The sequence below is a fragment of the Vitis riparia genome, chromosome 6 (assembly GCF_004353265.1).
Source record: "Vitis riparia cultivar Riparia Gloire de Montpellier isolate 1030 chromosome 6, EGFV_Vit.rip_1.0, whole genome shotgun sequence".
NCBI lineage: Eukaryota > Viridiplantae > Streptophyta > Magnoliopsida > Vitales > Vitaceae > Vitis > Vitis riparia.
In genome coordinates, this window is record NC_048436.1 from 21,700,382 (window position 1) to 21,728,030 (window position 27,649).

At 28.9% G+C, this 27,649-nt stretch overlaps 2 protein-coding genes across 2 annotated transcripts; both read left to right on the plus strand.

Annotated features, from left to right (window-relative positions):
- Nucleotides 1–10,667: 10,667 nt before the first annotated feature.
- On the plus strand, nucleotides 10,668–12,869 carry LOC117916781 (lignin-forming anionic peroxidase-like). The gene is made up of 4 exons (XM_034832949.1): nucleotides 10,668–10,877; nucleotides 11,251–11,442; nucleotides 11,554–11,719; nucleotides 12,454–12,869. The coding sequence occupies exons 1-4, from the start codon at nucleotides 10,668–10,670 to the stop codon at nucleotides 12,867–12,869; spliced, it is 984 nt and encodes a 327-aa protein (XP_034688840.1).
- Nucleotides 12,870–17,592: 4,723 nt separating this feature from the next.
- On the plus strand, nucleotides 17,593–19,338 carry LOC117915720 (peroxidase A2-like). Its single transcript, XM_034831379.1, has 4 exons — nucleotides 17,593–17,850; nucleotides 17,959–18,150; nucleotides 18,326–18,494; nucleotides 18,691–19,338. Exons 1-4 carry the CDS (start codon nucleotides 17,635–17,637, stop codon nucleotides 19,143–19,145), a joined length of 1,032 nt encoding a protein of 343 aa, XP_034687270.1. The 5' UTR covers nucleotides 17,593–17,634; the 3' UTR covers nucleotides 19,146–19,338.
- Nucleotides 19,339–27,649: the final 8,311 nt, after the last annotated feature.

A 27,649-nucleotide genomic window follows, 5' to 3' on the forward strand; every position in this document is an offset into this window, starting at 1 on the left:
AATGTTAGGAAGAATCGCAAGAGTGCACTAAGGAATATGTAAATGAATATTTAATACACTAAGAAAAGAATAAGAGATTTTGATGCAAGAACAAGTAGGTTGACAAGTAAATGTAGGTGTTTACTTATAAATAAAGTGGAGATCTCAATTTATAGGTTTCTAGCATTGGAGCCAAAAATTCTAAAAAAACAGCCTTGATCGGTCGAGTTAAGGATCAACCAGTTGACTAGCCGTTTGACAATAAATGTGTGGCAGGTAACCATTAGTCCTCGACCAGATTTTAACCAGTCCTCGATCAAGAAGACATATCCTTCGACCGGGAATGCAAGGCTATTGGAAGAGAGAGAAGACTTTTTTCATCTCTCGACCGAACCTCAATTGAGAAGGTGTAATCGATCAACCGGTACCCTAGTCGGTTGATCTGGTTGGCCAATGTCTCGATTGGTTCATCATTTTTTGCCCGAAAACATATCTTTTTTTGTTTTTTTTTTTCCTTTCTAATACTTAGGCAAAGTCTTTAAGTGAATTAATATGTCAATTTTGAAACAATTTACCTAAGGTTCATTTGATAAAACTCGGGTTTTGATGAAAATGTAACTTTAATACATAAACCGAGTTTTTAAAGATACATAAAAAGATATGAAAATCCTAAGTGCACTCATGTATTCATCTTACATATGTTTCCAATTATTAAAGGTATTCCAAATGTCTTAATCTTGCATTCATTAGGTCATTTGATAAATTTCCAAACTAATACCTAAAATTCTTCATAATTCAAATTAATTAGTCACTTAACCATAGTTTGTTATCATCAAAACGCGATTGGAAAAACTCTTAGGCTAACGCTTATCATCTTATCTCATGCTCGTATTAATTAAGGAGAACTAGCTAATAGTTCATATATGTAGTTGCTACTTGGATTAACAACAATCCAAATTTGTCATTTGGAATCTTTAGGAAAAAATGCATACACCTAATCCAACAAGTTGAATCAATATGACAATTTGAGAGATCAAAGCAATGAAATGATTTTACATAATGAAAATTCAAAGCTTTTGTGATACAAACAAATTAAAAAAGTTGTACAATTTTGATTATCAACATAGAGTACACCATGTAGTGTATAAAGAGTTGGTCACCTATATTGAAGGAGTTACACTAATAACACTTGGTATTTATGGCGTACTCCATTTAATTGGAAAGATGAACATTATTCACTTGGATTTTTTTTCATAAAAAATATAAGTCAAATTTCTCTTGTAGCTAAAAATGAAGGTTATGTCATGTATTCGATTAGCATTATCTTAATTTTATTATAATATATACTTAAATTAATTATTCTTTATCATCTCAAAAAACTGACAAAATAAATTTTCACAAAAATCAAAATCAAGAAAAAGACAGACGAAACTTTTATGAAAATCAAAATCAATGAAAATGATTTTCAATAGTCGTAATCAACCACACTATAGGAGTTACGATATCTTAGTCATTATCTTCTCCGACAATAAATTTGTAGCATTGTTACATTTATCAATTTTATAAGGCTTACATTCTATGTCACTCTACAAAATGGCTATTTCAAGTAGTACAATTGAAAATTAATCTTATTATTATTATTATTATTAGCATATTGGCTTTATTTGAGGAGATGGAAGGAATTCAAACAATGGTAATGGAATCATTCCATTTGACTGGTAGATATTTCAAAAGAAAAGTCCAAAACAGGATACTTGACTAGGGTTTTTTTATTTCCAAGTAGAATAAGATAATTTGCGATATTACTTCAACATTATTAGAATGAAACCCACTAATTCCCCCATAATTTTGACTTTGACATTCAAAAGATATGGTCAAATTCATGTTAGAAACAAGATTTCTAATTTCACATAGTTGATCATAGGATTACTAATTAGCAAACTTCAATAGTGCATTGACTAAAGCTTTAATCATTTGATACTATCTTAAAATTTTGATAAAACTTTTCAAACTTTCCATTGACCCAAAACCCAAAAAGGGGAAAAAACAAAAACAAAAAACCTCTAGGTTTGAATAATGATGAAAAAGTAAGTGGTTATTTTGAAAATGATTCTTAAAATCATCATTTTTATGAAGAAAAGTCCACATACCTACCCAACTATTAGAGAAATGTTATAATATTAAACTACTAATTCTATAAGTGAATGGCTTAATTGATTAAAAAAAATTAAATAAATATTTTCATATTCCAAGAATTGAAAATAATCGAAACGTTCGCTTTTAAGTCGTTGATATTTATAATATTTTAAAAATGATATTTATATTATATCAAAAGGATAACAATAATTAGAAACGTCACATGTATATCATTGTTTTATGTCTAGTATTTTATTACTTTGTCTTTTATACGTGATTTTATTGATTTTAACCATTATCACCTACTTTTGTTAGACCAATCACAACACCAAGGGGTAAACAAGTTAAAGTTTTGAATCCATCATATTGGTATAGACAAACCAATCGCAAATGGATTAACTACCGTTAACTCAACAACAATTTAAATATTAAATTATTGAAGGCCCTCTTGATCCTTTGAAGGGTGGAGGTGGATGAATTTATTCTTATTAAAATCCTAAATAATCTTGTGTTTTATGCTAATTATCTCAATCTCTTGAAATAGTTGATAACTTGATCATTTAAGTGAATCGGTTAGACAAATTGTCCACTACCTTATTGTAGGTTCAATTCAAATACATGTGATCACCACTTTATTGAACGAGGGATTCGTTAATCTATCTACTCATATGCCCATCTTTTGGTCTTAAATCTATTGGAAAAACATCAAGAAAAAAATTATCAACACTTGAAAAGTAATAAGATTATTATTTCATATCATCTAATAATCTAACATGGAATATTGTTCTTAATTAAACAAAAACATATTGTCAATTTTTTGATAAACTATATCACACGAGGGATTTGTTAGTCTATCTATCCATGCTCATCTCTTAGTTTTAAACCCATTGGAAAAACACCAAAAAAAAAGAAGTGACTAACACTCTAAAAGTAACAAGATCATTATTTCATACCACCTAATAATCTAACATGAATATGGTTTTTAACTGAAGTAAAACACAGTGTCAATTTTTGAATAAACTAAGGAGAATTATCTAATAGTTCAAATGCGTAGTCGCTATTATGATCAATGACAATCCAAAATTGTTATTCGTAATCTTAAAAACAAACAAATAAACACACGACTCCATCAAATTGTAACAATTTAAGAGATAAGGGAAATAAAATAATCTTAAATAATTGAAAATCAAAGCCTTTGTAGTAAAAACAAATTAGTTAAATTGCGTGATTTTCATTATTGGCATTGTAGTAACCTAGTTGCCAAGTAAAAAATTGCCCACCTTTGTTGAAGGAGTCATCATCATAACACATGGTATTTATGAATACAAAGAAAAGTATATTCATTTAATTGATAGAATGAAGAAGAAGAAAATTTTCTCATATAGCTACAAATTTGGAATTATGTCATTTTTTATTTATTAAGTCAACCCTAAATTCATTATAAGAAATATTCTTAACTTGATGACTTGCAATAGTATTTGGACATTATTCAATATGAAACCCATTGATTCCTTTGGACTTTTTACATTCAAAAGGATTGAATGGCTAAATTCATAGTAAAAAACAAGTTTTCTCATTTCCTTTAGTCATTTTATGTTTTTTTAACTATCAAAATTGGTAAAATTCTCAATCTTTCCGTTGACACCCTCCAAAAAAACTTCAGATTTGAATGATGATGAAAAAATTGAGTCTTTTTTCAAAAGATTTCTTAAAATCATTATTTATTGAGAGAAAAGTCAACAAATCAATTATTATTCATCTAGAAAAAAGTCAACATGGCAATTAAATGTAGCATTGGAGGAATAATGGGTGGCTTATTTGACCAAATAGAAAGATACTTAATAAAGACTTGGAAAATTCTAAAGACTTTCATAGTTGAATAAGGAAAATAATCAACATGTTCATATATAATTAAATAGTTGATATTTATAATATTTTTAAAACTATTATTTTTACTTCTCTTTTGCTTTTCAAAACAAAAAATAGTTCGAGTTAATTTTAATTACATATGTTGTATTTATATTTAACCCTCATTGATTTTAAATTTTTTAGATTAGCACTTTTATAAATTATATCATTTATAAAATTTATTTTAAAGAAATTTTAGATAGTTGTGTTTAATAATTCTCTAAAAATGAAGTTTAACAATTAAATTTAAAACTATCATAATTTTGATGTGCTTACACTAAATTTTGGGGTAATCAACCCATAATAATCATCATTTCAATTAGTAAATAAGACTTTAAACCATGAAAAAAAAAAATAAGAGTTCATTCTTCAGTAACTCTAAAAAGTGTTTTAATCTAAAAAATGTTTTTTTTTTTTTTTAAATTAGACATATGACAAAATTAAGGAAACACTTTTAAAAATATAAAAAATTATTTATAGTGTTGAAAAATCACTTGTCTTTTTCTAAAAAAAAAAAAAAAACACATGATGGATTATTCTTCTAAAAAAAACACTTTCATTTAAAACACTTGAAGTAGAAACACTCTCAACACGTCATAAGAGTGCGTTTGACAAAATTTTTATTCAAAGTTTTTCTAATAAAAATATTTTATCTGTAAACATTTTTAGAATAATCACCTATAAAGTGTTTCTTTAAAAAACACTACAAGTGATTTTTTTAGATTTTAAAAAGCGTTTCATAAATTTTTTCCAAATACCTAATTTTTTTCAAAAATACTTTTTCCAACATGTGGTAAGGGAGTTTTTTTTTTTTTTTTAACTAAAATTAATTTGTTTTCAAAATTTCGGTTGTTTGTTTTTCTACTTTTTTATTCTTATTATAAATTTTTTGCTAAATAGAAAAAGTCAAAATATTTTGTTTTTTTCTAAATAGAAAAAAAGTAACATATTGGTTTTTCTCTACTTTTTAATGCTTAATATAAATAAAATACTACAAAAATAAACGACATTATACCTAATACTATTAAACATAAAAGTTCTTTTTAGAATTAAGTAAAAAAACAAGCACCACCTAATTTTAAGATCACTCTCAAATGCACTCAAAGTATGTTTGACTGTGATTCTAAAAAATGTTTCTAACATTTTCAACATTTAAATAATAAAAATTTTAAAGTGTTAAAAATGTTAGAGACGTTTCTTAAAATCATTATCAAACATGTTTTAAGAGTCTTTTTATAGTAATTTTGAGAAGTATTTTTATCCAAAAAATATTTTTGAAAAAAAAAAATTAGTGTTTGGTAAAATTTAGAAAACACTTTTAAAATTTTGAAAAATATATTGCAAAATAAATTAGAGTGTTTTCTAAAGAAACATTTTATAGATAATTCTTTTAAAGATACTTTTAAAGAAACAAATTTTATTACAAATACTTCAAATAAAAACATTTTCGAATGCACTTTAAGTGGATAATGTAAACAAATATTTATCATTGTAAGTTAATCCTTTTAAGGAAAAAAGAGAAATAAAATTAAATTAAACGCATCAAAACTCAAATAAAAGAAGTAGAAAAATAATAAATAGGACACGATAAAGTTTTTGTGCAGTGGATAGTAACAAACATTTGGAATAACTGACTCCGCACTAATTTAATGAAAAATTACAGTTGCTAATTATGAACTACGAGTGATTACAACGATTTAATGCCAAACTAGAAGAATAAGGACAAAAATTCTAATATGGTAAGAGAAGAAAATTGATAAAATACAGTAGGTAAGCTTAAACTTGAGGCGCTGATGAAGGATATATGATGTATGCTTTTGACAAAGGCTATTACGAGTCAAAGTTTTGTTTGATTGTCAACAAAGTCATTATGAGTTTAAACCCTTTCCCTTTTTAAATTTATTTATTTATTTATAATATATTTCTTCTAATTTTTTAGAGATGAAAAAAATAGATGAAATGCAAGTAGGATTGGGGTTACGTGATCTTATTACTTTGCCGATTGATTTTATTATCCTATATCTTGATCAATTTATTTGTACCTAATATATTTTGTTTGTACCCTTATTTAATACCTCAAATTCTACCATACACCCGAATGAATTAAGTTGAAAAATAGATATAATATTGAATGAATTGAGTTATTATAAAATTTTGATATTTTTGCATGCTTAATTTGAATTAAAAGCTTATTTGAGAGTGATTCTAATTAAGATATTTTTAGTTTTAGTAATATTTTAAAAATAATCGTTTAATGTTGGGATAAAAATTAAAAGAAAAGTATTTTAATAGCATTTTTGTTGATATATTTCCTATATTTTTATTCTTAGATATGCAAACTTTTGTTCAAAAAATAGAAACTCTTATAAAAAATTATAGACTTATCTTATATTTTTAAAAAATTAAATTTGAGGTGGCAACAAAATTGTAATACTTCAATTTTTTTAATTAAATTTGGTTGTTTTGGAAAACCATTATATATTCAATATAAATCTTTATAATAGAATTTATAGTTATTTTCTATTTTTTAAAATAGAAAACATAAAATGTATTTAATTCAAAACTTAACTTTTATATTTTCAATCCGTATATGAAATTTTTATGGATGATTGAATATATGAAAAATTAGTAAATTAAGTTTAGAATATGTTTGACAGTATTTTTATTAAAAATATTTTATTTAAGTATTTTGTTTATTAATGACTAATTTGATAATTGGTTTCGAAAATAGTTTTATATTTTACAAAATAAAAAAAATTAGAAAATATATTTAAAAATCATAAAATTATTTTATGTATTTTGTTCTTAAAAACAAAAAATATGGTATTTTCAAATAACTCTTTTAGTTATTTTTAATAACTATTTTTAAAAATAATTATACAAGCATGTATACTACTTAAAAATAAAGTTTTAAATGTAAAAATTATTTTTAAAACATATCTAAAAATATTAAAAATAGGTTAAAAACATTTTAAATTTCAAAACAAACTTTTGTTTTATAAAACATTAAAGGATAGTTTTCAAAAAACAGTTTTTAAAATTGTTTTAAAAAACAATCACCAAACAATACCTAAATATTTTTTAAAAAAATATTATAAATGATTTTAATTTTTTAAAAGCATATTCTAAATTTTTTCATCTATATATATATATATATATTTCTAAAAGCACCCATTAATTATGTTTATTTAAAGTATTTTTTATAATTGTCGTCAAACGGGATGTTAGTAAGCGTGTAGAAATCAAAGGAAGTTCATGCATGATTAAATATTAAAAAAAAATCAAAATAAGTAATTAAATATACGAAATAAGCTTAATCAACAAGTAAGAGTCAAAAGAAGAAAATCAATCCATCAAATCCCATTTTAGTGAGTGGAACCATGTATTAAAATTGCCCAACAATTTGAATATGACAACGCTTTGAACGCGTGACGGCCTTGACTTTGTGTTGACCAGTGGGATGTATTAGGATAATGTTGATAGACTGCCGGGTGGATCATGAAATAAGATTATCGTCATTATAAAAACATGTGAATTCCTTAATATGATCATTTTCATCTTTTGAAAAAAATGAAATTCGTAGAGTTTTTATTATCATAAAAAATATGAATAAAATTTTATTTAATTAATATGCGATGTTATAAGATATATTATTATAAAAGATAATAATATTATTATTTATTATGTATATATTGCCACATTAATAATAATATTATTATATATAAAATAGAATATTCTAACGTCTTTATAATTAATATATTTTTATAAATTAATTTCTAATAGAAAATTTGTTGGAGTTGAGTGATTTTTTATTTTAATGTGGTCCATTCATGACTTGGAACAAAAAATTAAACGGTGAAATAACTACTTTTTGAATTTTGAGCATTTCAAATATGCAATTCCATGTTTTTCTACCAAAACATATTTATTTCTAATAATCTATAACATAATAAATATACAAAATGGTAATTATAGACAATATTTAATTATATATTCTTTTATATCATGAGTCTCATAATATGAATTTTTTTAAAATTTTTTAAAAATCAATCTTTATTTTTATTAATAAAATTGTACAAATATCCATTTTTATTTTATTTTATTTTTTGAACTCAATTTTCGAAAAAAAATGAAAGTAGAAAAATATATCCCAAAGCATCTATCATCATATTGGATCGGCAAAAGTGGAAATTTTTAGTATTGTGTGTCAAGATCAAATTTTCTCAAAGACATTTTGAAGTATAGAATTTGAGAATTTATGCAAAGGTAATTTCAATAGAATTTGAGAAAACTAGTCTGCCACTAAATTGAGGTATAACTTTCCAACTCTGCGGATGATTTATGGATTGTTTGCAACATTTTTTAAAAAAATATTTTTTTCTTTATTTTCAAAAAATTTAAAACAATTTTCTTTTTATAAAATAGTTCTAAATTAAAGTTTTCAATTAATTCAAGGAAAAAAAAATTATTTGAGAATTCAAATAAAAAATAAATTTTAAAATTATTCTCTATGGATGTAATGTACACTTGAATAAAATTTAAAAATTCTCGAAATATTCTCAATATTTTTAATTATTTCTCAAAATATTCTTAAAAAAAATCATAAAAACATCTCAAATTTATTTTAAAATGACTATATCCCTTTTAAATAAATTCATAAAAACTATTTTTAATAAAAAATTTATCACCCATAAAATAATTATTATCAAATTAAGAATGCGTTTGATAATGATTTTAAAAAACGTTTTTAACCTTTTTAATATTTGAATGATACAAATTTTTAAGTGTTAAAAAAAATTAAAAATGCTTTCTAAAATAATTGTTAATAGACTTTAATATGAACATAAATTCTAAATTCTAATACATACAAGACTCATGCCTATCCACAAATGTGTAGAACCACAAATTTTTGTCAACCCACATGAATATGCCCAACAATTAAAGGATACAAATACATTATACATAAAAATAAAAAAGAAGAAATAGTCAATTTAGAGTGTTGAGACAACCCGCCAAGACCTCCATTTTGATTGAGCAGTTGCAGTGGGCCTAAATCTAGAAACTTAAATGGACTCCAAAAGAGGCATAAAAGTCCAATCTTTCACACAGTGACACATGTGGGAAGCCCACAAGTAAGTTCATAGCTCTCAATAAGTCGGTTTAGACCACCTACACTACCCAAAAAATCAGTTATTTCTGGCTTAAAAGACTCTGTCTTTGGCCTCCTAATTTGACCACACCAAAGGAAAAAGGAGAAAAGAGTTGGCTTCTGACCCAGCTAGCAACCATGTAATTTTTGGAGGAATTTCGCAACCCTTTTCTAGATTTTTGGGTAATTTTCGCGCTAAATAATTGTCGTACATGGAACTCTTATGTCTTTATCCTAACCCTTTTTCACTTGAGTCAGTGATTCTTTAAAAAATCAAATAAAACCATTTTTTTTCATGAGTACGAACAAATTACATCCTATGAAGGGTTGAAGCAAAATTGTTATCATAGGGACAAGCAAACTAATTGAAAGGTCAAAGCCAAAAAAGTTTCTGTCATGGGAATGAGAAAATTTACTACATTCTTATATTAGGGTTGAAGCAAAAAGTATCAAAAGAATTACCAAAAGCTTGAAACCGTGACGTCTAATTAATCTGAAGAGCTTTAATCAAGTTGAATTAGCAATTATCTTAAAAGTAAAAATTGTTAGGATACGTCTAAAATTTGATGAAATATTATGAAACTTTAATAACGAGACTCACATGTTTCTTCTCTATATTTCAAATAATAACGAGACTTAGATGTTTCTTTTCTATATTCCAAGTAATAGTAAACTTTAATAATGAGACTCACATGTTTCTTCATATTTCTAGTAGTAGCAAACTACGATTTGAGGATGAACACTCTTTTTAGCCCATTTGGGTGACTTTGCTTTGCCTTAATTTGCAACTAGTTCAAACATATGTGTTATCTCATTCAAAGAAAAATCAATATTTGCCCATTAAAGTGCACATTCTATATGAACTGTTCCTATGCATTGGACTTTGTTGTAGTATGTGACTCATATTTGAGCGAAAGACATATGGAGAAAAAGGGGCAAATATCGGAACAAAGCAAAGTGATGACATTTGTCATTCAAGTTTGTATTTCTATTATTATGGGTGAACGATAGGTTCGGGGTGCCCCTGCGGTACGGTTGAAGAGTATTTTTAAAATTTCATTACCAAAGGGTTAGTATAAATACTTTTTTTATGTAATCTTAATTTTAATATCGTGAAAATCATCTTCTTTATTCCCGTGGATATAGACAATTAGTCAAACCACGTTAAATCTATGTGTTCTTCTTTCTTGTTTTTCTATTATTTTCACCATAAATCGTTGCACGAATTACAACAGACTTTTCTTGGTTCTAAGTGTAAAATACATTATCTTCTTGGCACCCACTTGCCTTACCTGAAAATTTTCAACTCTATATGAAAAGTATAACAAAGAATTTTCCAAAGTCCTTGATAATTGCTTAGCACACAAGCCAATTGCTTCACAGTCTCCCACGGTATAACTTCATTTTCATCTATATAAAGGGTGCAGCTTCACAACTTTTTCAAGCAAATTAATCTCTCAACTTCAACTCAACATCCTTAGGAAAAAAAACTAAGATGTCTTCATCTCAGTTGCTGCTAGCAGCAGCTCTCTTCTTAGCAGCTGTTCTTGGGGGTTCTAATGCTCAGCTCAGCGCGACGTTCTACGATACCTCGTGCCCAAATATATCTAGTATTGTGCAGGGTATCATTGAGCAGGCTCAGAACAGCGATGTTCGAATTAATGCCAAGCTGATTCGCCTCCATTTCCATGATTGTTTTGTCGATGTAATCTAATTCTTCAGCCTCTTTAACTTACATATGTTTATGTAAATATTATTTATTTTATATCCAAGTAAACGGTTTTAAAATATACTTTATATATATATATATATATTTTCACGGCTTTAAAACATGTTTCATATCCCACATTGAGGTTATCGATTCTAATATCATTTTCAATGACCTATTTTTTTTTATATTGATATTGTCCACTTTGTATTCGATAGACCCTCACAACTTTAAAAATAACGAATACATGATTAAAAGAAAGCCTTTAAATATAATAGATAAGATAAAAACACCCAAGTCTTTACTTAACTTTTAAGTATTACTCAACTTGATATGCATGATAAGTAACCATTCTATCAACAATAAGCAGGGATGCGATGGATCGATTTTGCTGGACAATGCAGATGGTATAGCGAGCGAGAAAGACGCGAGCCCGAATATAAACTCAGTAGACGGATTCTCAGTAGTCGACGACATCAAAACCGCACTGGAGAATGTCTGCCCAGGCGTCGTCTCCTGCGCTGATATTCTGGCCATTGCATCCCAAATTTCGGTTTCCTTGGTATATATACATATGTTTTCTATCATATTTTCCACCATTATATGATGACTTGTATGTGTTTGATAAGAAAACAAGTTCCTAATATGTGCTGAGTGAATGAAAATTTTGCAGGCAGGAGGTCCAACATGGCAGGTCTTATTCGGTAGAAGGGATAGTACGACAGCTAACCAAGCTGGGGCTAATAGCGATATCCCAACCCCACTTGAAACCCTTGAACAAATCACACAGAAGTTTACCAATAAGGGACTTGACTCCACTGATTTAGTCCCATTATCGGGTAAAACTTAGCTAGTTTTCTAAAAGTTTTAGCTGATAAATAGTACGCAACTCTGAACGGGTTGACCTAACCTAACTCGTATCCAATTTTATGTTTGGATGAGTTTGGATAATCAAGCCTAACTCGTATCCAATTTGATATTTGGATGAGTTTGGATAATCATTTTCAATATTCAGGGTTAAGATTATGCTATTATTTTCAAATCAAGCTCAATTTGAGTTAGATTTGGAACAAGCTTTGGACAGTTAAAGAGACTAACCTGAAACCAATTTAATATTTTATAATATTTATTATACATATTATCATTTATAATAATAATTCATTCTCTTTTAAAATTTTTAAGAATAAGTATCAAAATATATTATATCATATACTTTTTCATTTTTCTTATAAGGATATATAAATTTATTTTTATTGTTTTTGTTATCTTAAATTTTATCCTATTTACTATTTAAATTTAGAAATAAGTTTTTTTAAAATAATATACATAGATTTGGAATCATGTATCTCGACAAATCTGAGTCTAATCCGACGAATCCGAACATAGGTAAATGAGGTTGGATTGGATTGGGTTAGGCTCCGAATAACTGTTTCTTAATTTAGGTTTGACTCGGGTTAACCATCAAGCCCACCAATCATTCCGAGTTGCAGCTTTTCCAAAAGTAATATACAACAATGTAGATAAAACCGGGTAATGCTCAGAACTTGCTAAATTTGCTTGCATGATACCGTAGGTGCACATACATTTGGGCGCGCCCAATGCAGAACTTTCAGCCATCGCCTTTACGACTTTAACAGCTCAAGCAGTCCTGATCCGACCATCGACGCAACATACCTGCAGACCCTTCAAGGAACGTGCCCTCAAGACGGGGATGGAACCGTTGTGGCGAATCTCGACCCCTCGACTCCAAATGGCTTTGACAATGACTACTTTACAAACCTTCAAAACAACCGAGGGCTTCTGCAGACTGATCAAGAGCTGTTTTCAACTACTGGGGCTGACACCATTGCCATTGTAAACCAGTTTGCCAGCAGCCAGAGCGAGTTCTTTGATGCCTTTGCTCAGTCCATGATAAATATGGGGAATATTAGCCCTTTGACGGGGAGCAATGGGGAGATTAGAGCTGATTGCAAAAGGGTCAATGCATGAAGTGTTAGCATTAATTAGTCATCTTTTAGGATGTTTTCAGTTTGTTTTGAGATAATTTGTTTTTGTCGTTTTGAGACTTTGTAGGGGTTTGTGGATTTTGGTATTGTTTGTGATGGGAAAAAAGTTCATGCAAATTCATGAAAGTGTATTGAACTTCACATATTTGTGGAGAAGAAATAAAGAATGAGAATGGTCTCCTTCAAACTCTTTCAATCTTGATCCATACTTGTTACCTATATATGTGGAATGGCAAATAACTCTCATCTCTTAAAAAGGAATAGTGGAATAATTTGAGAACAACTTTTATTTATTTATTTAAGTTTCCAATCAAAACTTTATTTCCCAAAACAATTGAGAATTGCTTTTAAGTATTGTTTTGAAAAACTGTTTTTGAAAACACTTTCAAACAAACCGTTTTGTCCATAACTACTCCGGAATATTCTATATCCTTTAAAACAACATAAAAAAAAGTAGTTTGTTTGACTGTGTGATTTAGAAACAGTTTTCTGTTTTTAAAAATAAAATAAAATAAATGTTTTTAAAATTTTTAAGATTGTTTGGTTGTTGTTTTCTAAAAATAATTTTTAAAAGCAAAGTGAAATAAAAAACAATTTTTAGAGAATAAGTATAAGTTATTTTTAGCAATTTTTAAAAACAAAAGAAAAACACAAGTCTATTTGATTATGTTTTTAAGTTAAAGAATAAAAAATAATTTTTAAAAATAAGTTTCAAAAAACATAACCAAATAAACTTATAGTTTCTAACTTTAAAAACTATATTTGGTAAAAAAAATTAAAAAAAAAAAACAGGATTTGTTGTTAAAATATATTGTTTTAAGAACAAATTTAAATTTATTTTTATAAAGTATTTTAGAAAAAGAATATTTTGATAACTATTTCATTACATATAAGTGCACCATAGCTTAACCAAAAATAAATTGAGACAATTATTTTACCAAAAATAAATTAAGACAATTATTTTTTATATTTAAGTACCCAAATAATGTCTGGTTTGTTGTCTTTTTTTTTTTTTTTTTATAAATATTATCAAACAAGCCCTTACTAACCAAAACTCTTATTGTGAGAATATTCTTATGAGAAATAAGATCAATAACTCAGCCCATTTGAACTGAAATGGTCTCAATTCTCAAAAGGACTTGGGTCCACTGTGTTACTAAATGAATACATCTTTCAAAGTGGACATTGTAGATCAAGTCTTCTAAGTTTTAGGCTTTTAGCCAAGGCAAGACTGGGCCACCAACGGATAAAGCCCAAGCCCACTTCCTATGACCCATGGAATCCTATTGACCTCTACAGCGAGTCCAAAGCCAAGGTTGACAAATGGGTTAAAGCGTAATTTCAAGAAATTTTATATTATTATTTAATTGATTTTTTATACACTTAATCCACTCGATGAGACTTCGTCAAGTAATAAACTTCCATTCTATTTTTAGTTTAACATGGCTTAATTACTTTTCCAACTGTTCTTCTTTTTTAAGAATATCATGATATCTTCCAATTTTTTTGTGAAAGTCGGAATTCATTCCACCGACCAACTCAACATGAATTTGCTTTTAAGAAGCTAAACTCATACTTACCAAGTAGTTAGTTTATAAGAAGCTAAACCCATATTCACTGAGTAGTTAATTAAAAAGTTCATTATTCATGTTGATAGGTCATATTCGTATCATGTCAAGGCTCAGACATTATATTAAAAAAATCAATCTAAATAAGACATGAATAATAATTAAATTAAGATAGTGACAAGAGTTGGTGTTGATAAGTCATGTTTGTGCCATGTTGTATTAAAAAAAATGAATCTAAATAAGATATTAATAATAATTGGATTAGGATAGTAATGTCTATTCATGTTCGTGTCATATAAAAAACTCAAACATTATATTAAAAAAAAAATCTAAATAAGACATGAATAATAATTGGATTGAAAACATAAACTCAAGAGTAACTTAATTATTAAATAGATAATGCATTGTACACTTTATTAATATGTTTAATAGTCCTTATTCAACACATTTAATAATCAAATTGAGTCAAGTCTTATATAAGCCCATGTGATTAATCTCCCAATTCAATATATCCATAACTCAATTAATATTTAAAATGAATCAAATATAGTTTCAAGATTTTGTAGTTATAATTAGGTTTCATGACTATTAAAAAGTTCAATTTGGATTAAATTTATGTTAGTCAGGTTAATCTAATGACTTTGATCCAAATACGATTATACTTTATTTAAACCCATGAAAAACATGTTGAGTTCGAATCATATTTATAAATCTTATCAAACTTTATTTATTTTAATTTAAAATAACTTTTTGCTTTTAATATTAACAAGAAGTTATCAACGGACATGGAAATAAAACTTATATAAGTAATAATATCTTATCTTTCGCATTAAACTTAAACTAAAACAAATACAAAAAATCTTATACAATAATAATAAAAAAAAAAACTTTCAACTTCTCGAAAATAATCCAAATTGAACATTTACGTAGTAAATAAGATTTTATGAAATAAATAACTAGGTTTTTTTGTATCTACTCTTATAAAATTTGAGGTCAAATGCAAGTGAAAAAAAAGAATAAATAAATAAATTAGATTTCAGATTAAAAAATTATTTTTATATGTTATTTTAAACCCATCCTATTTTTTCAAAACTTTTTTATATAAAAGTTAAATAATTTTAAAACATCTTTTTGAAATTAATTTTAATTATATTTATATTTGTTTATATTTTTCATGATAAATCACATGAAAATTATAATTTTTTTAGGCTTGAAAAAAAAAAAGAAAAAAAAGGGAAAAAAAACTTTCTTACGTATCTTCCGAGAAACACACGTAGTCTAAATTGCCTGAAATTCACTTTGAAGTGACCCACCCCGCGTGCTTTAAAGCAATTGTCTCGAGGTCCATTATATTTGGTTGAAATCTAATGTACAAGGAAACTCGAGCCACCAACATGAGAAATTTCCTATGTTTCCTTTTCAGCCCATGAAGCCACTTTTTCTTGCAGTCTCTTCAGCCTTTATGTCACTATCTTGCGCCCAAAGCAACGTTGAAAAGTCACCCAAAGCAGCATAGAAAAATATACACGTTGCTGCATATTTTATAATATGCCACCAAGCTTTTGTTTTTTTATAATCTCACGCGCACCTTCCACTTGGAATCTTACGTCCGTATGTTTTTTATTCAAATAAAGCATCGATGCCTTCATATAAAAATTTAAACAATTATCAAGCCATCTTTGAAAATGAAAGGAAATGCGAAAGAGAAAGGGTGTAGCTACCATGGTTGGATTAATTTCGCTACCAATCTAAATCAAACTCGAGTTAATGAGTGAATTTGAGTTGATGAGTGTTCAACTCGAATCCAAGTTCAACCTCATCCCTAACTTGAGGTACGGCTTAAATCTAATTTGGTCGTATTTTTTCATTTTTTCATATTTGAATTTAATTTTTAAAATCGAATTATTTATATTAGATCCAGATTAAATAAGCGGCTTGAATGCATCAAATTTAGGTTTCACAAGCTTGAGTTGGATTTAACTTGAATGAATTAAATTTGAGTTAAATAGCTTTGTATCGGGATTAATATGTGTGCAATGATAATTTTTAACTTTATTTTTTATGTGTTTATATTATAAATAATTTATAACACAAAATTTTAACATAATGGATAGTATAATATTTTTTCTTTTTAAAATTGTTTGAAAAACATATAATTGAATATTATCGTACAAATAATTACATAAATTATAAATATTATAAATTATTAAATTTGATTTGGGTTAGACTCATATTATCCGAAACTATGGTTTTAGCCTCATTTGACTTAAGTTCGGGTTAAGAAAATCTAACCCAGGCCAAACCCAAGTCAACCCATCCTTATTCCACACTTGTAATCTACAAGTATAAAAAATGACACTAACAAACCTTACTTTGGCCTTTATGCGATTCTTTCAGCAACTAAGCATAATCAATTAAAGTCTTATTTTTTAAATTTGGTTTGGGTTAGACTCCAATTATTGGAACCGTGATTTAAGCATAATTTGAATTAAGTTTGGATTAAGAAAATTTAATCCAAGTCAAGCCCAAATATTAAAAAGGTCTGTCTTAACCCATCCTAATTCCAACCGTGTATTCTACAAGTATAAAAAATAATGCAAACAAACCTGACTTTGGCCTTCACGCGATTCTTTGGACAACTAAACGTAATCGATTAAAGTTTCACTTTTCTTTAAGATTTGAATGACTTTAAAATTTGTTCCAAACAGAAAGAGTTTGCGTGGGTTGGCCAAACTCAAGGCAGATGTTAGAATAATCAAAGGGCCCACAGCTAACCAGAGAGAATGGGTCAAGGTGGCTAGACTTCTTATCTTCTCCTTCATAATAATGATAATGGGGGCCTGAATTCTATCATATGGAACATGTCTGGTTTTTGGACGAAATCAACAGTTCTAGATTAAAAAAAGTCTTAAAAGATGAGAAGAAAAAGATGTGCAATGTGGGCTAATGACTTGAGAATTGAGATTCCCTTCAATGTACCTTGCTTTTTCTTGGTCAGACTGTGATGTTCTAGACCTAATGATTTAGCTAATTTCACCTTGTTTTAATAGCATTGATGACTTAGCGTCCAAGATAATTCAGCCCACCGACACTAACTTTTCGTTTATCACCACCTGCTCTGCATATAAATATCTGAAGACACAAAGTGGCTCTCCCCAAGAAGAGTTTTTTTCTGTGTTTATGAAAATGTGTTCTCAGGTAGTAGGGATTCTCATCCTTGGTGTGTTTCTGCTTGGGGGATCACCTTCCTATGGTCAGCTGAGCCCAACGTATTATGACGATACGTGCCCAAATGCATCAAGTATTGTACGTGGGGTAATCCAGGAGGCTTTTATTTCGGATGTTAGGATAGGCGCCAGCCTCATTAGGCTTCATTTCCATGACTGCTTCGTCAATGTAACTATTCTAGCAGTTCTTTGATCTTCTGCTTTACTTGAAGTTTGTATCCAATGCTTAGAAACATTTTCCTAGTTGGTACGGTGCTAAAAGATGTGGACACTGCAGGGTTGTGATGGCTCGCTTTTGCTGGACAACACGGAAACCATAGTAAGCGAGAAAGATGCAATTCCAAATGCAAACTCAACGAGGGGCTTTGAGGTTGTTGACAGCATCAAGACCGCGCTGGAGAGCTCTTGCCCAGGCATCGTCTCCTGTGCTGATATTCTCGCCATTGCAGCTGAGGCATCAGTTTGTATGGTATGCAAGAAGCTATACCCTATTTGTTCTTTTGCCTAGACTCAACAGCCTTGGATCTAACCGTAGAGCCCCGATTAGGAACCAACCTTACCAGCTATTACACGGAATATTTCTCTTGAGTTCTTAGTATTATGATTCTATGTTGTTTGTGACTAATACTAATACACTGTTACAGTCAGGAGGTCCGTCGTGGACAGTTCTACTAGGAAGAAGGGATGGCAGAATAGCAAACCAATCTGGTGCCAATACCGCCCTTCCAAATCCCAGACAAAACATTACTACGCTCAAGACTGTGTTTGAAGCAGTTGGCCTTAACACTACCACTGATCTGGTTGCACTATCTGGTAACTGGGTTTAGATTTTCATGCTAATCAGTTTTTGGGATAGTTTTGTATCGTATGATGCTACTGATCAACATCATTTTTGCAGTAAATTGATGCATGCCTATTGAAAACACAAATAAACCATTCACATTCAAGCTCAAATATAGTAGCTCTAATGTTGTTTTGTGACTAGCTCTAAGTTTGCTGCTACTTGCAGGTGCTCACACATTTGGAAGGGGTGCATGCCGATTTTTCAGCGATCGTATATACAATTTCAGTGGCACAGAAAGTCCTGACCCGTCGCTGAACTCAACTTACTTAGCGACACTAAGCGCATTATGCCCTCAAGATGGGGATGGGACTGTCCTAGCTGACCTTGACCCCACGACACCAGATGGTTTTGACAAAAACTACTTTTCTAACCTTCAAGAGAACCGAGGCCTGCTGCAGAGTGATCAGGAGCTGTTTTCAACTACTGGGTCTGATACAATTGATATTGTTAATTTATTCGCCAGTAATGAAACTGCTTTCTTTGAGAGCTTTGTTGAATCCATGATAAGAATGGGGAATATCAGCCCATTAACAGGGACTGAAGGTGAGATCCGATTGGACTGCAGGAAGGTTAACAACGATTCATCAGGATCAGCTGATGTTTTGGTTAGCTCAATTTGAAACTTGAGACACAGCAGCATAAATAAATCCCTCGTGTGTAAAGGGGTGGCAATAATATGTTAAGAGAAGACCTTTATCATCCTGTGATTTGGTCCTTTTCTCTTCTGTTCTCCTTAATCGTTCCATAAGATTGTATAAATTTCGGAATTTTTAGACTTTGATAATCTTAAGGTAAAGTCTTCCAACAGTGAAACTATGTGTTTGATGTGCGTTTGTTGATGAACCTACAAAAGAGAGTTGAAAATTGAAATTAGCATATATAACAAGAATCCTTGGAAAGCAAAATAGTGAGAACAATTCCCAAATGGCTAATTTAGAAGTTGCGCAGATATAATGTAAGTGGCGTTTGATCCAAGTATGTCTGAATTTGCCTAAAATCTGAATAGAAAACAAAGGCTTCAGGCAGGGAAAACAAACAGAGAAGAGTAAAGTAAATTCTCACCTTCAATAATAGAGGTTTGGGTGATTCTGGCTGCAAGCTTCTCATACAATCAAATCCCAGAATAGATTCTAAAGACCCAGTACCATCAAAAGAATCAATCTATATTCCAATGTCACCTCTGGCTTTTTCATTAGTACTATCCATCTGGCAATCACTATAATGGCAGAGGAATCAAGTTCTTATGAAATAATATCAGAATCATAATCAGTAAAGGATCGATGTTCTCATTGCAGAAATTAAATGAAAATTTTCTCATAAAGGCGACTGAATACTCTATCAATAAAAGCATCATCACTAGTGAAGCACTAGGCAACTCCTTATGTGGTTTGTTGTTATCATGGGAAATATATTAAGTTCGATTTTCTACTTTCAGGGTTATGGATTGGTGTGGTGCAACGATGACTAGCTATCAGCAGCAGCTGGGAGAGCAGAGCTGGATCTCATATCATCAAACGCCACCATTGATGGGATATAATGGTGTCATGCCAAGTCCTCTGTGTCTCTCGCCTGTTTTGAATTCTTGGAGTATCTCCTCAGTATGATTAACTTGAATTATCAAGGACAGGGTTAATTGGTTAAAGGGGTCAAAATAACCCCCATATTTGCAAATATAACCCACCAGTCAAAAAACAAAAAAGTTAACTTAATTAAACAAAAATGCCTTTCTTCTTTTTTCTCCCCAACATATACAATTTCTTATTTCCCTTTCCCCCCCTCATTTTTCCCTCCAAGACAAATTTCCCTTTCCCTTTGTTTTATAGCAGATTAAATTCTAATTTTTTTATTCGGTCATTGGTTGCTCCTTCTCTCTCTTTTCCTATAGAGAACAAATTTAACTTCTTACCATTGTTTCATCTATTCTTCATTCTTGATCACAAAAATATGAAAAAAAAAATGTAAGCAATCAACAATTTCTTTTTTATATTATCATTTTATTTCTTTTTGTTTCTTGAAAATTCAAAATCTGACTTCAACATTGTAGGTAAAAAATAAAGACTCCGTTGTTAGTTTTGAAAAAGTGAAAAGTTTGTTCAAAAGAAGTTGAAAAGATTTATCCATATGGCAAGGTCAAATGATGGTAAGCAAATTCACAGTCATAAATTTCACCTAAACTTAAAAATGGTTGAGTTGCATTAATAAAGAACTTAATTGTGGTTAAGTTCTTTGTTCATTTTTTCACCTGAACTTAATAGTAGTTGAGTTGCATTAACAAAGAATTTAACTTTGGATAAGTTCACAATCAGAATTTTCACCTGAACTTAACAGTAGTTGAGTTGCATTAACAAATAACTTAATCACAGTTAAGTTCACAGTCATAATTTTCACCTGTGAACTTAAATAGTTGATATTTATAATTAAATAGTTGATATTTATAATATTTTTAAAACTATTATTTTTACTTCCCTTTTGCTTTTCAAAACAAAAAAAAATAGTTGGAGTTAATGTTAATTACATATGTTGTATTTATATTTAACCCTCATTGATTTTAAATTTTGTAGATTAGCACTTTTATAAATTATATCATTTATAAAATTTATTTTAAAGAAATTTTAGATAGTTGTGTTTAATAATTCTCTAAAAATTAAGTTTAACAATGAAATTTAAAACTATCATAATTTTGATTTGCTTACACTAAACTTTGGGGTAATCAACCCATAATAATCATCATTTCAATTAGTAAATAAGACTTTAAACCATGAAAAAAATAAGAGTTCGTTTGTCAATAATTCTAAAAAGTGTTTTAATCTATTTTTTTTTTATTTTTTACTTTTTACTAAAATCAATTTGTTTTCAAAATTTAGGTTATTTGTTTTTCTACTTTTTTATTACTTATTATAAACTTTTTGCTAAATAAAAAAAGTAATATATTGGTTTTTCTCTACTTTTTAATGTTTAATAGAAATAAAATATTACAAAAACAAACAATATAATACTTAATACTATTAAACATTAAAGCTCTATTTAGAATTAAGTAAAAAAACAAACATTACGTAAGAGTACTTCTTAAGATCACTGTCAAACACACTCAAAATTCTAAAAAACATTTCTTATATTTTTAACACTTAAATAATAATAATTTTTAAAGTGTTAAAAATGTTAGAGATGTATCTTAAACGACTTTTATTACAAATACTTCAAATAAAAACATTTTTAAATGCACTTTAAGTCGATAATGTAAAAAAATATTTATCATTGTGAGCTAATCCTTTTGAGGAAAAAAGAAAAATCAAATAAAATTAAATGCTTCAAAACTTATATAAAAGAAGTAGAAAAATAATAAATAGGACACCATAAAGTTTTTGTGCAGTGGATAGTAACAAACATTTGGAATAACTTATTCCGCACTAATTTAATGAAAAATCACAGTTGCTAATTATGAACTATGAGTGATTAGAATGATTTAATGCCAAACTAGGAGAATAAGGACAAAAATTATAATATGGTAAGAGAAGAAATTGATAAAATACAAGTAGGTAAGCTTAAACTTGAGGCGCTGATTAAGGATATATGATGTATGCATTTGACAAAGGCTATTACGAGTCAAAGTTTTGTTTGATTGTCAACAAAGTCATTATAAGTTTAAACCCTTGCTTTTTTTAAATTTATTTATTTATTTATAATACATTTCTTCTAATTTTTTGAGATGAAAAAAATAGATGAAATGCAAGTAAGATTGGGGTTAGGTGATCTTATTACTTTGTCGATTGATTTTATTATCCCGTATCTTGATCAAATTTATTTGTACCTAATATATTTTGTTTGTACCCTTGTTTAATACCTCAAATTATACCATACATTGAATGAATTAAGTTGAAAATTTGATATAATATTGAATGAATTGAGTTATTATAAAATTTTGATATTTTCATATGCTTAGCTTGAATTAAAAGCTTATTTGGGAGTGATTCTAGTTAAAATATTTTTAGTTTTAGTAACATTTTTAAAAATAATCGTTTAATGCCAAGATAAAATTAAAAGAAAAGTATTTTAATAGCATTTTTGTTGATATATTTCCTATATTTTTATTCTTATATATGCAAACTTTTGGACAAAAAGTAGAAACTCTTATAAAAAAATATAGACTTTATCTTATATTTAAAAAAAATTAAATTTGAGGTGGCAACAAAATTTTAATACTTCAATTTTTTTAATCAAATTTGGTTGTTTTGGAAAACCATTATATATTCAATATAAATCTTTATAATAGAATTTAATATTATTTTTTATTTTTAAAAATAGAAAACATAAAATGTATTTAATTCAAAACTTAACTTTTATGCTTTCAATCCGTATATGAAATTTTTATGGATGATTGAATATATGAAAAAAATAGTAAATTAAGTTTAGAATATGTTGGACAGTATTTTTATTAAAAACATTTTATTTAAGTATTTTGTTTATTAATGACTTATTTGATAATTGGTTTCGAAAATAGTTTTATATTTTACAGAAAAAAAAGGAAATATATTTAAAAATCATAAAATTATTTTCTGTCTTTTGTTCTTAAAAACAAAAAATATGGTATTTTCAAATAACTCTTTTAGTTATTTTTAATAACAATTTTTAAAAATAATTATACATTCATGTATAGTGCTTAAAAATAAAGTTTTAAATATAAAAAATATTTTTAAAACATATATAAAAATATTAAAAACAGGTTAAAAACATTTTAAATTTCAAAACAAACTTTTGTTTTACAAAACATTAAAGGATAGTTTTCAAAAAATAGTTTTTAAAATTATTTTAAAAAACAATTACCAAATAATGCCTAAATATTTTTTTCAAAAAATATTATAGATGATTTTTTAATTTTTTAAAAGCATATTCTAAATTTTTTCATATATATATATATATGTATTTCTAAAAGCACCCATTAATTATATTGTAGACCCCCATTTGACTATCAGCCTTTTTCCCGCCACCTTTGAGGAGTGGCTGGGTGGGGGACGGCTACCAACGGCACATGCATGGGACGCGTGGTGAAAGGCACCACCACCTCGCCATGGTGGTGGTTGAGAATGGAGATGGGGGCTGATGGCTGGAATAGGAGGGCAGTTGGGAAAGAAAAAGAAAGGGGAGAAAGAATGGGAGACAGGCCCAGGCGGAGTGGCGGAGAGCAGGGAAAGAGCTTGTTAGTTCGATCCAGGTATGATTTCCGCACTATTTTGTACATTCTCAAGAGATCTATCCTGTTTCTTGATAGTTTTTGGGTTTTATTTGTTGGTTTGCTGTGGACATCAAGAGCCACAAGATGGTTTTGGGTTGAATGTGATTATCTGCCCATATATGCTCTGTTTTGGTCCTCTTTGCTGCTCTCGTTTTTTTTTTCCCTTGTAAATGACCCAGGTGCATGGAGAAAAGTTTAACTTGTCCAAGCAAAGGCTTCATGTTCTCATGATGAATAACACGGTTACCACATGCCTACGCCTTCTTCACTGTTCGCGTCAGCCATACCCATTTCCTCACTCAAGCTTGCAGGAATCAAGCATCCTCCACCACACCTATTTTCCTCTCATTCATTCTCCATCCCACTCCCTCACTTACATGGAGTCTCACGGGTGCATGCTATCCTTAACTCCTTCACATACCCATTAAAACCACTCACCCAAGCCTTCATATCCATACAACCCATACCCATCCTTCATGCTACTCATAACCATGTTCTACCATACCCATGTATACACCCATTTAACCATACCACCAAACCCGTTTCTCTCTAAACCTTCACCTACCTGTGGCATCCTCCCTAAAAATGCCACGTGGCTCTCTCTCCCTTGCACACGCAGACGGTCCCCCTTGCGACGCGCGACATAGCTCATTTCACCCGGGGAAGAATTCTGTCCTGCCGACGTTCCACCTTCTCCGGATATCTCACATTCGGAATTCTGTCCGCCCGACGTTCAACCTTCTCCGGATATCTCACATCCGGAATTCTATCCGCCCGACGTTCAACCTTCTCCGGATATCACACATCCGGAATTCTGTCCGCCCGACGTTCAACCTTCTTCGGATATCACACATCCGGAATTCTGTCCGGCCGACGTTCTACCTTTTCCGGATATTTCACATCCGGTGCCTGACGCAGGATGGGAGAGGAGGGCGATTCAACTTCCCCGATCAGACATGTCTGGATCCTCTGATAGCGCTTTATGGATCACTGCCCAGGTACGCATCCACATCCGCTCGGGTCATTTTCTGTATGCATGTTTAGATTTTCACATGTGCATGATCACTCCGAGTATTCATTGATTCCCTCATCAATTGCCATGATTGCTTCAACTTATTAGTAGAGACTCGTCTTTAGGGACTTAAAGGGGTGCTATGGTCTTTACCGTACCTTCCCGTTAAGTAACCTGACTCCCGAACCCGATTCGATTTTTCGCAAACCACCTTTTCCAAACTAAGGAGTCACACTTAGGGTTTTTTCTTTCTTATTTTGTTTACCCTTTAAAAAATAAAACAAAAATAAGTGGCGACTCCAAGTCAGTTTTCTTAATCAAATAAAATCAATTTTTCAAAATAAAAATCGAGCTCGCCATCAAGTGGGAAACGCATGAGCAAGAAATGCAAGGTCCACATATATTTAAAGCGTTTTTTTATAATTGTTGTCAAACAGATTGTTAGTAAGCGTGTAGAAATAAAAGGAAGTTCATGCACGATTAAATATTAAAAAAAAAATCAAAATAAGTAATTAAATATTCGAAATAAGCTTAATCAACAAGTAAGAGTCAAAAGAAGAAAATCAATCCATCAAATCCCATTTTAGTGAGTGGAACCATGCATTAAAACTGCCCAACAATTTGAATATGACAATGCGTTGAACGCGTGACGGCCTTGACTTTATGTTGACCAGTAGGATGTATTTAATAGATATGTGATGTTATAAGATATATTATTATAAAAGATAATATTATTATTATTATTTATTATGTATATATTGCCACATTAATAATAATATTATTATATGTAAAATAGAATATTATAATATCTTTATAATTAATATATTCTTATAAATTAATTTATAATACAAAAATTGTTGGAGTTGGGTGGTTTTTTATTTTAATGTGGTTCAATTCACAACTTGGAACAAAAAATTAAACGGTGAAATAACTACTTTTTGAATTTTGAGCATTTGAAATATGTAATTTGATGTTTTTATACAAAAACATATCTATTTCTAATAATCTATAATATAATAAATATACAAAATGGTAATTATAGATAATATTTAATTATATATTCTTTTATATCATGAGTCTCATAATATGGTTTTTTTCTTTTTTGCTTTTAATATTTTAAAAATCAATCTTTATTTTTATTAATAAAATTGTACAAATATCCATTTTTATTTTATTTTATTTTTTGAACTCAATTTTCGAAAAAAATGAAAGTAGAAAAATATATCCCAAAGCATCTATCATCATATTGGATCGGCAAAAGTGGAAATTTTTAGTATTGTGTGTCAAGATCAAATTTTCTCAAAGACATTTTGAAGTATAGAATTTGAGAATTTATGCAAAGGTAATTTCAATAGAATTTGAGAAAACTAGTCTGCCACTAAATTGAGGTATAACTTTCCAACTCTGCAGATGATTTATGGATTGTTTGCAGCATTTTTTTAAAAAATATTTTTTATTTATTTTCAAAAAATTCAAAACAATTTTCTTTTTATAAAATAGTTCTAAATTAAAGTTTTCAATTAATTCAAGGAAAAAAATTTATTTGAGAATTCAAATAAAAAATAAATTTTAAAATTATTCTCTATGGATGTGATGTACACTTGAATAAATTTTAAAAATTCTCAAAATATTCTCAATATTTTTAATTATTTCTCAAAATATTCTTAAAAAAAATCATAAAATCATCTTAAATTTATTTTAAAATGACTATATCCCTTTTAAATAAATTCATAAAAACTATTTTTAATAAAAAATTTATCACCCATCAAATAATTATTATCAAATTAAGAATGCGTTTGATAATGATTTTAAAAAATGTTTTTAACCTTTTTAATATTTGAATGATACAAATTTTTAAATGTTAAAAAAATTAAAAATACTTTCTAAAATCATTGTTAACGACTTTAAATATGAACATAAATTCTAAATTCTAATACATACAAGACTCATGCCTATCCACAAATGTGTAGAACCACAAATTTTTGTCAACCCACATGAATATGCCCAACAATTAAAGGATATAAATACATTATACATAAAAATAAAAAAGAAGAAATAGTCAATTTAGAGTGTTGAGACAACCCGCCAAGACCTCCATTTTGATTGAGCAGTTGCAGTGGGCCTAAATCTAGAAACTTAAATGGACTCCAAAAGAGGCATAAAAGTCCAATCTTTCACACAGTGACACATGTGGGAAGCCCACAAGTAAGTTCATAGCTCTCAATAAGTCGGTTTAGACCACCTACACTACCCAAAAAATCAGTTATTTCTGGCTTAAAAGACTCGTCTTTGGCCTCCTAATTTGACCACACCAAAGGAAAAAGGAGAAAAAGAGTTGGCTTCTGCATGGCATTTGAACTTTCTACCCAGCTAGCAACCATTTAATTTTTGGAGGAATTTCGCAACCATTTTCTAGATTTTTGGGTAATTTTTGCGCTTACATGGAACTCTTATGTCTTTATCCTAACCCTTTTTCACTTGAGTCAGTGCTACTTCAAAACATCAAATAAAACCATTTTTTGTCATGAGTACGAACAAATTACATCCTACGAAGGGTTGAAGCAAAATTGTTATAATAAGGACAAGCAAACTAATTGAAGGGTCAGAGCGAGGCAAGCTTTTATAACGGGTATGAGCAAATTAAATTTCCTACATTCTTATATTAGGGTTGAAGCAAAAAGTATCAAAAGAATTACCAAAAGCTTGAAACCGTGACCTCTAATTAATTTGAAGAGCTTTTAATCTAGTTGAATTAGCAATTATCTTAAAAGTTTAAATTGTTAGGATATTTCTAAAATTTGATGAAATATTATGAAACTTTAATAACGAGACTCACATGTTTCTTCTCTATATTTCAAATAATAATAAACTTTAATAACGAG